This window comes from Gossypium hirsutum, chromosome D08 (genome assembly GCF_007990345.1).
Source record: "Gossypium hirsutum isolate 1008001.06 chromosome D08, Gossypium_hirsutum_v2.1, whole genome shotgun sequence".
Classification (NCBI taxonomy): Eukaryota; Viridiplantae; Streptophyta; class Magnoliopsida; order Malvales; family Malvaceae; genus Gossypium; species Gossypium hirsutum.
The window spans coordinates 20,289,289-20,301,384 of NC_053444.1; the positions used below are offsets into that span (position 1 = coordinate 20,289,289).

A 12,096-nucleotide genomic window follows, 5' to 3' on the forward strand; every position below is an offset into this window, starting at 1 on the left:
TTTGTCAGTAATACTTTGTAACTCTATTCTAGTGACGGATATGGGTTAGGGGTGTTACAACTCTCACTAACCATGATATTCAAATCCTAAATTTAACTCCGATTTACCTTAGACAAACCTTTACTTACAACACCTAAAACACAAAAGAAGAAGAAAAATTTTGAAACTTACCTAATAAAACCAATAAGTAAAGACTCTAGAAACACAAGACTTGAAAAAATCTTTAGGCTTTCAACATAGCAATGTATGGAATTGAGAAAATTTTGAAGAAGCCCTATCAATAAAGACCCCAAGCATGCTTAGCATGATTCAAAAACTAACAATATTTTTTAAAACCAATCGAGCGTAGACATGTGTCCCTACAATTATGATTTGTCAATTTATATGCCCTATTAGCAATAAACACATGGCTCTATTAATAACTAGTGAAAAATTAAATTACACACATCTCCACCAAAATCAAGGTCCTCGTGATTATAGGACATATGTGCAATACGCAACTCCCCAGCCATATGCATTGTTCACGTACAGATTCCCAAGCTTTCTACCTCACTTGAAAAGTAGAAATCCAATATGTCATTTCCTCGTCTCAAGGAAGGTCACATTATAACATTCCCCTTAATTAGGGAGCAAATGTTATACAAGGCTCACCAGAGTGGACTTTGCCAACCAAAACCTTGCCCTCGGGCAACACCTTGCCAAATTTGATCCTCGCAAGCACTTGCATGATCAGCACGTGAAATGCCTCCAGGCTACCTTGCCAAAGACAAGTGTTGATCCTCTTCCTCGCATGAAGCTCATGTGGAACTTCATCAGTCCACATCAGTCGAATCACAAGTAAATCGTCAAATCCCTTAAGCCATTATTGCTTAGCTAGAAAGGCATTTCCCCTAAGGAACTAACCATGTCAAGACCAACATGGACACATGTCAATGCTAGAGGGCAAGAGGCAATCAACCTCGCTTATAAATACCCTTCTTTGACCTTAATGAGTGTCTTCTTGAACCTCTTCTTTTTATGTTTTTACCTTGCTCAACCTCAGAGCGGCTTACAATGCATCTCCACCATGTGAACTTCCATTTTTATCCTTTATTTCACCCTCAACAAATTTAAAAGTATTACATTTGTATGATTGCATAATAAATACAACATATTTATATAATCAATACAAAATATGTCTAATGCATTTATTTTATTATTATTTAAAATTTTAATGTAACTAATATTAATTTACATAAATTTATTACAAAGTACAGTACATATACATAAATTAACGGATCCAATTTGGAGCTTGATTTTGTACATTTTAAAAGCATAAGTGGCCATTGGTGCAAGTCCTGCAGAATTTGGCAGTAAAGATGGATAATCCCTGGAGATGGAATACGTCATAAATCATAAATCATAATATATGTACCAATGATTGCTTGCTTACATAGTCATAGATAGTTGATGCATTTTTAACAAAAACCACAACGTTATGAACAAATCGTGGCTATCCTTGGCAATTGGGACAATCTTTGTTGGGTTATTATTGATGTGTTTGTGCCACTTTGGAATATGAATTGCGCACTTCTTTTTAACATATAACATAGTAGCTTTATAGCCAACAAGTTACTATTCCAGTTAAAATAATTTATATAAGTTTAATAAAGTTAATCCTAAATCCTAAATGTTAAATTTCAAGTTTTAGTTGTAAAAAACAAAAAAGAAAAAAAAAACATTTCAAATTTTAGATTTATCTAAAGTGACTAACTACTTGTATAATGGTTCATAAGTGGGGAAAAGGAAACTACCTTTACCATTCCATCATCCAAAACTCAGCAAACCAAGTCAGGAACGCATAAAATTAAGGATGACTTTGTAATTTCCAGACATTGATTACTCTGCAATAATTGAATATTATATGTTGGAAGTTGGAACTGCTGCAGCAGCAGGGCAAAGCATAGACTTGGAATAAACTGAGAGAGAGAGAGAGAGAGAGAGAGAGAGAGAAAGCGGTGAAGGCGAGGCTGTTCTGCTTCACCACGCCGCATCAGGAACATACGCATAAACCTATCACCATAGCCTCACACGTGCCTTTCTCTCTGTACCTTTGGCAAATTCTTGCCTGTCAAATATTTATAGTTTCACCATAGATTTAATGTGACAAAACAATAAACACTTTTGGAAGATACTGAGGAATAATATATAGTAAATTCAATTCCTTGCATCCGATCTTGTAAAAATTCACATTTCCTGAATTGTAAAAAGAAAGAGAAGACCAGACAAGAAAAAAAAAAAAAGGAGACCCCAGAGCAGGAGTAAATAAAACAAGGAGAAAAAGAGTCTATGTGCTACAGAAGGCAAGGTCAAAGCAAACAGAGACATGCAAGCTGATGTACAGATAGAAAAACCCCCACCTCAAAAAAGCAAAACCTGGAGCTCTCTTTTACGGAACCAAACCCACCATCCGCCTCAGCACATCACCTGGAAATTCAATGGTGTTGAGTCTCCTGAGTCGGGGGTTGCTGATGCTGATCCTCAGCGTCACCACTAGTAGTCTCCTCCTCCAATTTCTCACCCTTTTCACCACAGCAACAGCTCTTATCGCCGAAAGAAGAAGACCTGCTAGAAGAAATGGGGGTGGCCAAGAACGTTGGCTTTACTTCGCCTGCCATTATCACAAGAAACTTTTGTTCCATAACAGGAGCTCCTCCTTTCTGGGTCTCATCTCCTGCTTCCAAGTCTCTGTCCCCTTCACCTCTCTCGCCATTCTCAAGGTACCCTGACAGTTTCCAATAAGAACAAGCAAGTATGAGGAGCGCAAAGGCTATGAGACCAAGCATGGCAGCCAAGCCGCCGAACAAGTAGGGAACTGGTGAATGCCATGGCGAGTGTGGAATCGTGGAAGGCGACGCTGCTGTGACATTGAATGTCTCTCTTGCTGCCATTTTTGTTTGCTTTTTTAAGCAAAGCTTATACAAGGGAAAGCTAAACTGCAAAGATCGGTATTTTTGTTCTCTCTTTTCGTGAGCGTTGGGGAGTGGTTGCAAAGGTATTTATAAAAGGAAGAAAATGGAGAAAAGTGGGAGGATTATTTTACAATTTAGGTGATATATGGCGTCACTTTTGTACAAATATTGAACTAGGGGCTTCTTCGGGAATTTCGGAAGAAAACAGTACTACGGGCAAACCACTTAACGAGTAGAATGTAGAAACTGGTTTTATAAACACTACAGTCAAGTTAAAACCAATGATTGGTTATCTAATGAAAATAGCTGAACCCTTCAATTCCTCTTTCTAATCATATCTATGCGGATTGCACATTTCCACCTGTAAAAGTAAAACTCTTTTATTAACTGTATGTCTCTGGATGTTTCAGTTTCACCATTTTTTACATGTAAATGCAGGGTTTCAAGGGTTGGTACTTGGTCATATAATTTGATAATGGACTTTTTCAAATCGGATCTTAAGAATGGACGTACGACTGGTCTAGCTTCTATAGAAACATTGATTATTAAGTACACTGTTTTTGTGTATATATATAGATTAGAAGGCAATTGAAGTTAAGGTGAAGTAATTGCTAGAAAACATGTGACTATTCTTGCAATTATTGTATTGTGATGACCATACAAATATATCACACAACTATAACAATTACAAAACCAAAATTCAAGTTTAGAAATTAATTGGAAGCATTCATGCTTCAATAATTTGGTAAAATGATAAGAGTTACCTATAATTCAGTTGGCCACCCATGATTAGTTTTTGTTTATTTTTTTCCTATTTTGAGTCCACAAGCCCTCACAATGGCATTTCAAATCTTCAGCATGGTTTTGGGATTATTAAAACCATTTTACTAACATATTAGATGTTGAACTTACCAAATGTGTTTATCATTTTAACTCATTGAACCTTAAAAACTATTTTTGAAAATTTAATTAACAAATATCTTATTATTAAATGATTTCATAAAATTATGAAGAATTGATTTAATGGTGAAAGATTGATTTTGAAATTTTTGAGGCTTATAAATAATTTTATGATTTATTATAGTTAAACAAATATATTTTGATTGATTAGTTGAGTTAATTATTATTTAATGCTTTATCAACAAAATAACATTTTAAAACAATGGTAAACAAAAACTCATACTTAAAATGATTTAGTTGGGGATTAGAGAGTGCCCATGGTACAAAGACATTGATTGGATAATGAGTAGGAATAAATGAGCTCTAAGAATAATAATATAAAAGGACAAAAGCAAAAAGCTTCTTTGGTTCCACCATTTGCCTAATTTGCGAATTGTGATATAAAATAAATTGGAAATTTCTTTTGTTGCATGATTGATTATATGTTTTGAGTGATATTCCTTTTGGCCTCCAAACCATCCAAAAATAACCACATGATGCCAAAACTATTTGGTACGGTTATAATCGATCAATTATTATTATTATTATTATTATTATTATTATTATTATTATTATTTTGAAATTAATAATACTACATTTTTGTAAGAGTATTTTTTTACATGTTTAAGTGTACAAGTTACAACAAATTAATCCTAATTGATAATTTTTAGCCACTATATAATTTGTTTGTGATAAAAACAATATTTTTTTACTTATTCTGAAGATGAATTATCAGGGGTAGCAAATGAGGTTGGCAGGTTCTCGGCCCCTCTCAAATTGAAAATTTTTTATTTAGGTCCTTTAAAGTTTTTAAAATTTTAAATTAGTAGAGGTAGAATTGCACTTTGACTCCTAAAAATGATAAAATTTTAATTTAATCCTTTAGAAATTATAAACATGGGCTATTAAAATGGTGAAGTTGCATTTGTACTATCATAAAAATTACAATTTAATTTTGACCCCCTAAATTTTTTTCTTGACTTTGCCCTTGCGTATTATATTTTACAAGAATTTTACTCATCTTTTTAAATTTAAATTTAAATTTAAATTAATTATTTTTTATTTAATACCTAATTATTTTAACACATGTATTAAATAATTTTTTTATAATAATAACCAAACATGTTAAATGCTTAATCTATATACCTATATATAAGAGGAAAGGACCTTCCTCATATTGACAAGTGGCACACAACTACCATATTTCTTTTCTTTTTTGTTTTTTAATTTATAAAAATAGCTAATTTTCAATTTTGATCATTTTAATATGTTTTAATTGAAGATTTCATCATTTTATTTTATTTTTCAACATAATATCGTCTTTATATTTTTTTATGATGTTATTAATTAATTTAATATTTTTTATAATTTTATAATTAGTTCAAATAGTTAATATTATTAAATTTTCAATTAAATTATTATGTGATTATTTATAATTTGAAATTAGATTTTTAAATCCAAAAAGTAGATGGATTAAAATTTTGAAATAAAAACAGGAGGGCTAAATTCTAAATGTAAAAAGTGCAGAGACTCAAAGTTAAGACTGTTTGAACCGAAACGAACCAATTGGAGTATTGGTCCAGAGAGAAGTATCAAAACGATTGAACTATGAATTGATATGGGCAGGTTGAGCCAATCTAAAAACCCGGTTAATATTGTTTTTTATTTTTTAAATTTTTTATAATTTTTAATAATTTATTTAATCGAACCTTCTACATCAGTGACGTGACCAATTTAACCACCAATTTGATTTAAATTTTTTTCTTAGAATATATTTTAATTTTTAATAATTTAAGGTAAACAAATAGTTAACTGAAAGTGGAGTGCGGGTGAATCAATCTAGTCATAATTTTAACTCAAGAGTGGAGAAAAAAAAAACGTATGAAAATATTAAGGGTGGGGTGCGCAAGACGGTTCCCAAAAAAAAGTCGCTTTAAATTGATTTTTGGGCAAAATCTTGCGGGAGAAAGAGAGAAAAAGCTAAGGGTGGATTGGATTTATATGGTATGGTACGTCAGGGGAGGAGAGGAGAGGACTACTTAAAACGGTTACCTAATCAACATAAAACGGTTTCATGCAAAAGCTTTTGTATTGTACGTGATTCTTCTGCCAACTCTTGTGCTTTACACCCTTATCATATTATTTCTTTTCCTTTTCACTTTTTTTAGAAGAAAACAAAATGAAGCATACTTCATATTCTTATCATATTATTTTAGTTGGGAAATGTTATCTATAGCGTCAGAGGCATTAATTAAAATATACTAGATTATGACACATTTATATAAGTGGTAACTTTATATAATAAATTTTAAAATAAATTAATATAAAAATTAAATATCATTTTAGTTAAAATAGTAAAGGTGGAATATTATAATATATAAAAATTAGTTTTAAGAGGTTTGATTGATTTTTCTAATTATTTAAATCTAAAAATTATAAAATATTATAAAAAATTTGAAAATAAAAAATTTTATAGAAAAGCTATAAATTTTATTAAATATCATAAATTTTTTTAAAAAAATATAAATGCTATTAAGTATTATTAAAATGTTATGAAAATATTAAATAAATATTATAAAAATTAGAGGTTATAGAAAATTGAATAGAATAATTAAAATGATAGCAATTTATAAAAATTAATATCAAAATTATAAAAATTTATTAAAAGTATAAAAAAGTAGTAAAAATTTAAAATATACAACAGAAAATTATAGAAATTTTTTGTTATATTGAAGTTTTTTTTTATTAGATTTTAATGGTTAGATTGAAGTGTAATCTAACTTGTAAGAGGTGTGAGAGGTAATAAATTTAATGTTTTGTGGCTTAAATTAAGTGATGAGTAACGATTTTTGGCTGAGAAGAGATGATGCAATAGACATTTATAAGGATAAGTTATGGTATGACATAAGGCAACATGTGTGGGGAAACAAAAATGAGTAGTAATTTTTATTAAATTTTTTTATAAATGATTTAGAAATTATTAAAATATTATAAAAAATTATAAATTATAAAAATTATAGTTATTAAAAATTATTAAATGTTAAAAAATTTAAAATTACAACTTCTTTTATAAGTTTTAGAATTTATTATTATTATAATTTTGTGTGATAAAAATCATTTAAGCTCCCTCTTAAAATAATTATAAAAAATCAGTTAAGCCCTCCTCGTCAACGTTTTTTCATGTCAGATACCATATCAATCGTCATGTCATTAAATTTTTAATGTCAAATATCACATCACCTATCACGAATTTTTTAGAAATTAAAACAATTAATCTTTAAGATTAGAAAATATGGATTTGAGACATGTTTATTTTTCAACATTATAAAAATATATTTTTAGAATCTTTTAACAACAATTACTTACATTAATTATATAAAATTCAGACATTTTATTAAAAATAAAAGTAATTAAATCTATATAGTTATGTGTGAGGCATGTAACATAAAAAAAACAAAAAAAAAAACTAATTACTATAAGCAAGGTTAAAAATTTTATTATGTTAATTCTTACCATACAATTTCTACTAAATTCAAAATGCAAGACACAAATATAAGGTAATAATGAATAACTAGCCCTCTTTCTTATTTTTATCGCTTGGTCTTTCTCATTAATTTAGTTCCTCTTTATTCTCTTTATTGGTCAGTGGTTCCCTTTAATTCAATTTCGTTTTTACCCTATTTTCCATATTTTTCTATACATAAATCCTTTGATTAATAAAATTCTCAAGTTTTTCAATTTAACCTTTTCTTACTCTTATATAAGGGACATCTGAGATGGAATTCCAAAATGTATTCTAATGTTAAATTCGAGATATTTGCAGGATATCGATTTCAAACGATAAAATTTATTTTGAGTAAAAAACGTGAGATAAAGTTCAACATCTTTATGTATTCATTTTATAACTGAAGTAGTTTTTGTGTGATTGACAATTACTAAAGTTGTCATCTCATATTTATGAGCCTTGCTTTTCTTTTGTTCTTTTTTTTTTTTGGTCAAAATGAGCCTTACTTGTTAAAGCTTTAGATAGTGAGAAAAGACCTGAATATGAAGCGGTTAAAGATATGTGGACTCCAATTGTTGCGCTAATGCTTTGCTGGTTCATTGGCTCATTGGCTCATTGGCTCATTGCTAGCTGTGTAGTTCATCAATTTGGCACATACCCCCGAGACGTGCTGCTTCATTGGCACTTGCCACTTCACACTATATGTACCTTCATCAATATTTAATAAGGTTTGTGTTATATGGTACTAAGTTTGAGAAAATAAATACTTACAATTCAGTACGATAAATAATTCAATTTTTTAAAGATAAAGAATTTATTTATAAAATGATAAATTACATTAATAGTGTTTATAAAATTTAATTAAAATGATTTTTATGACGACAAAAATATTATTGTTATAACATAAAAATTAGATGGTTCTTTATGATAGTTCACACCATAAGAGTGCAAAGAGTGATTTATATAGGGCTGGTTCACATTATGGAAGATGCGAAGAGCTACTTGACTTGAAAGTTTTAGAAGGTGAGGCGGGAGGAGTCTTGACAGAGTAAGGACTATATCTTTTCTTTTGTCCTTTTCTTTATTCTTGAAAAATTCTTTTGTCCCCTTTACCCCGATGATGAGGGGTATTTCTAGAGGAATTGAGGATGAGGTGTGGGTTCCAGCTTCTTGAGTTTCCTTACCTCGGGTACAATGATAGGGTGGCGTGCAACACCCTTCAACCATCCTAACATATGGTACGAATAGGAGATGTTACCTAAACACAAAAGTAACAAAAATCTCTACTCTTTTAAAAAAATTTGAAACTTGAAACCTTTTATAAAATCATAAAATTAAGTTTAGGATCATTTGGGGTAGATACATTTTAAAATCATTTAGAAAATGTTTGGGAGTGATTGGAGGTGTTTGAGTCCCAAAAAAAGCCACCAAAAGTTAAAATGAGTTAAAACAGTCTAGTGGGAGACAATGTAAGAGCATGATGTTGTGACATTGTAGAATGTTGCGACCTTGTCTTACTTGATGTTGCAATATCACTCTCTATATGATCAATGTCGTGGCATTGCAAGGGACAATGTTATGACATTGTAGCAGAGTAACCCAAAAACACTTTAAAACATCCTCAAACATCATCAAATCAAACCAATGAGTTCCAAATCACTTAAAAACATTATTAAAGAACATTTAAAGTCAAACTAATTTCATAAACATGTTTAAATCACATAAAAGGCCAAAACTTAAATTGAAACCAATAGAAAGTTTCATAAACATTATGAAATAAAGGTAAGTTTACATTTTAAGAGTAGACACTTAGCCTATGTACAAACCATTAAAAATTCTTCTAATACAAAGTAATACAATAAAATCCACTATGTTATTCCAACCTTGCACAATGATGTGATTCTTTGAAGACACGATCTCTAACTTCTCAAGAAGGTGTTCCACCTATGCGTTTAAACTACTAACACATTAAGCTCAAAGAGCTTAGTAAGCACACTAAAATTTATCAATTCTTACCCTTATCATTTAGTTTTTTTATTAGTTACAAGTTTCACTTAGTTATGCCACTTAATAATGAGAATTTATTTTTCTCCACTTGTCCATTTATTTCACTAAAACTTAAGGTATTTTCACGTATTTAATCACTTTATACTCTTGAGATAATTTCCATTTATTAGTTCTTTTACTCACTTGTTAAGCACTCACATGAGTTATCAATTTATTAGTTCACTAATTGAATTATTACTCAATTTTTACAAGTGTTCACATATAACAACTCATTTTTCAGTGGTATCAGAAAAAGTGGTTTCGGGACCACAAATTTGATGAGTAAGTCTGTAATTATTATTATTTAATTTATACGAGTCAACTATAATTTTATATTAAGTTTTGATTTCATAAATTTTAGTTTATTGAACAAATAGTAAAGATAAGTGGTTTGTTCTAAAAGTTAAGTGGTTTTGAAAAATGAGGTTTTGGGACCTCGTTTCTATAAACGGGGCCATAAATATTTTTATTAAATATTTATGGAGTTATTATAATGGTATATTGAAGTTTAGTCCGAAAATTTTAATGTTTGGCTAGTTAATTAAGGAAAAATGACTAAATTGTAAAAGCTATAAAATTCATCACTATTGATTATTATTAAGTAAAGTGCATAATTAAGGTCTATTTAAGGATTATAAGTCAATCAAGCCATTATTAAGGTTGGTGGACGGTATTTCACATTGTTTTTATCAAAATAATGTATATATTAATTAATTTAAATAATAAACATTTGTTAAAAAGACAAAGACAAAAAAAATTAATATCACCTGCTTTCATGTTTTCTTTTGTTCCATCGAATACACCATTGAAGAACATCCAAAAGCTTATTCATTTTAAGTGTAGATTTTTTCTGCACGCCATCAAGCTGTTGCATGGTCTAGTGACACGGTCGTGTGACCTTACATTGAGCTGAACATGGTCTAGTACATGGTCGTCAACACGGCTATGTGATCTTGAGTTACACGGGCACAATTTGTTACACAATTTGACCATACATCCATGTCTTTGAGACACACGGCCTGGGCTTCGTCACACAGCTTGGCCACATGGCTGTGTGACCCCTTTTTCCAAAATTTTCAAATTGTCCATATTTTTCTATTTTGTTTCATACTAGTCCCTAATTGTTTCCAATCTATTTTTAAGGCCTTATAGGCTCGAATTAAGCTTCGTATATGATTGAATGACATGTTTATTAAATGAATTATTATTGAATGTTTCGAAAATAAATTTTTGAAATGAAATGTTTTACTTGTGTTCTATTAAATGTTGTAACTTCCTGTAACCCTAGTCCGGTGCCGGTGACAGGTTAGGAGTGTTACATCACAAACATCCGTTATTATGGGACTTGTAACTATGTCACTTAACTCATTCTACTTTTTAAACACTTGGTACTTCACAATTAAGTTCATGTTTTGTTAATTTCATTTATTAATAATGTTAACATTCACCTTTTAAGTCCATTTACAATCAACTATTCACTTTTATCTCCCCTTTTTACTTAGGTCGCTTTGTTCTTACCCATTGCAACACTTAATATCATCAAGATTCAAATTAACACTTATTATGAACACTTAGCCTTAGTAAAATTTAGTAAAATAAGACTTGAATACTTGGGCTTCCAATCGAACACCATACACTTTCACTAAAGGTGCATCCCAACCATTATACCAAACACTAGGGCCCTTACTATGTACTTATGTGTAGCTCCATAAGGCACACAATGTTGTCTTAAACAAATCACTGTCTTCTAACACAAAACATATGTAATGCCTCAAAATTTTCTTGGTTCTTCATGTTGAATATCAACACTGACTACTGCCAAACATCCAACGTTTGGACTAGGAATACTGCAATAGAAAAATATGAAATTAAAGTAGTAATATCCACAAGTATACGAGTCAAATTGTAATATAGTATTGTACAATGGGGTACAAGAAGTACTCCAAGGATCATACCCAATGGAGGATGGATTAAACTTGATATTATTTTCTACAATGAGTCATCTAAATAGTAATAACTGAAAATTATATTACGAAAAATAACAGTAAAATTTAATATCATAAAATAAACTAAACTTACTAAAAAGAAATTAGCAATTAATGAAATCTCGAATAATAGGCAGAAAATTAACTCGTTTCAGTGTATGTAATTAACTTCAAAACTTGAGTTTCAGTGAATTAGCTAATAACTAACCAATTATTACCTTTGGACCTCTATTTGATTAATTAATTGGTAAAAACCCACTTATGTTTTGACCTTCTAGTTTAAAACAAGGATAAATTAAGATGTGCTCGGTAAACTTATCCTTTCGGCCTATATACCTAGATTACTTCATATGGCCGTCAATCTTAGAACTTAAGCACGCATAATGTAAGCCAACTAATTCGATGACAAACCCCTATTCATCCTTTAATTACTCCCACATTCGCTCGTTAGTCTCCATAAAGGAATTAGCTACTCATGAATCTAACTATCATTTTCCCTAAAAAAAAAATTAATCATGCAAAACAAACAAATTAAAATAAAATGAAGGAAAATGAGAAATTGATCCGTTGAGAGGTTGAATGTGCTCGGTTGCAGAAAATCCTTTAACAGCTAGTGAGATATTGACAACTGCAAGAGAAAAGTAAAAGAAAAATACTAAAATTTTAAATA

General features: G+C 30.1%; 1 protein-coding gene across 2 annotated transcripts; it reads right to left on the reverse strand.

Moving 5' to 3' along the window:
* Positions 1-313: 313 nt before the first annotated feature.
* LOC107909627 (protein GLUTAMINE DUMPER 2) lies at positions 314-3,155 on the reverse strand. 2 transcript variants are annotated; one of them, XR_005917208.1, is made up of 2 exons: positions 2,400-3,155; positions 314-1,883 (listed from the first exon to the last, which is right to left on the reverse strand). XR_005917208.1 is itself a non-coding variant. In XM_016837236.2 (1 exon), the coding sequence occupies exon 1, from the start codon at positions 2,928-2,930 to the stop codon at positions 2,475-2,477; it is 456 nt and encodes a 151-aa protein (XP_016692725.1). In that variant the 5' UTR covers positions 2,931-3,152; the 3' UTR covers positions 2,175-2,474. The 2 variants fall into 2 exon arrangements, 1 of the variants encoding a protein (XP_016692725.1); XM_016837236.2 differs by lacking the exon at positions 314-1,883 and having other exon boundaries at positions 2,175-3,152.
* Positions 3,156-12,096: the final 8,941 nt, after the last annotated feature.

Excerpts from the sequence above, each read along its gene's own strand:
- LOC107909627 (XM_016837236.2), bottom strand. The coding sequence starts at position 2,930 with ATGGCAGCAAGAGAGACATTCAATGTCACAGCAGCGTCGCCTTCCACG.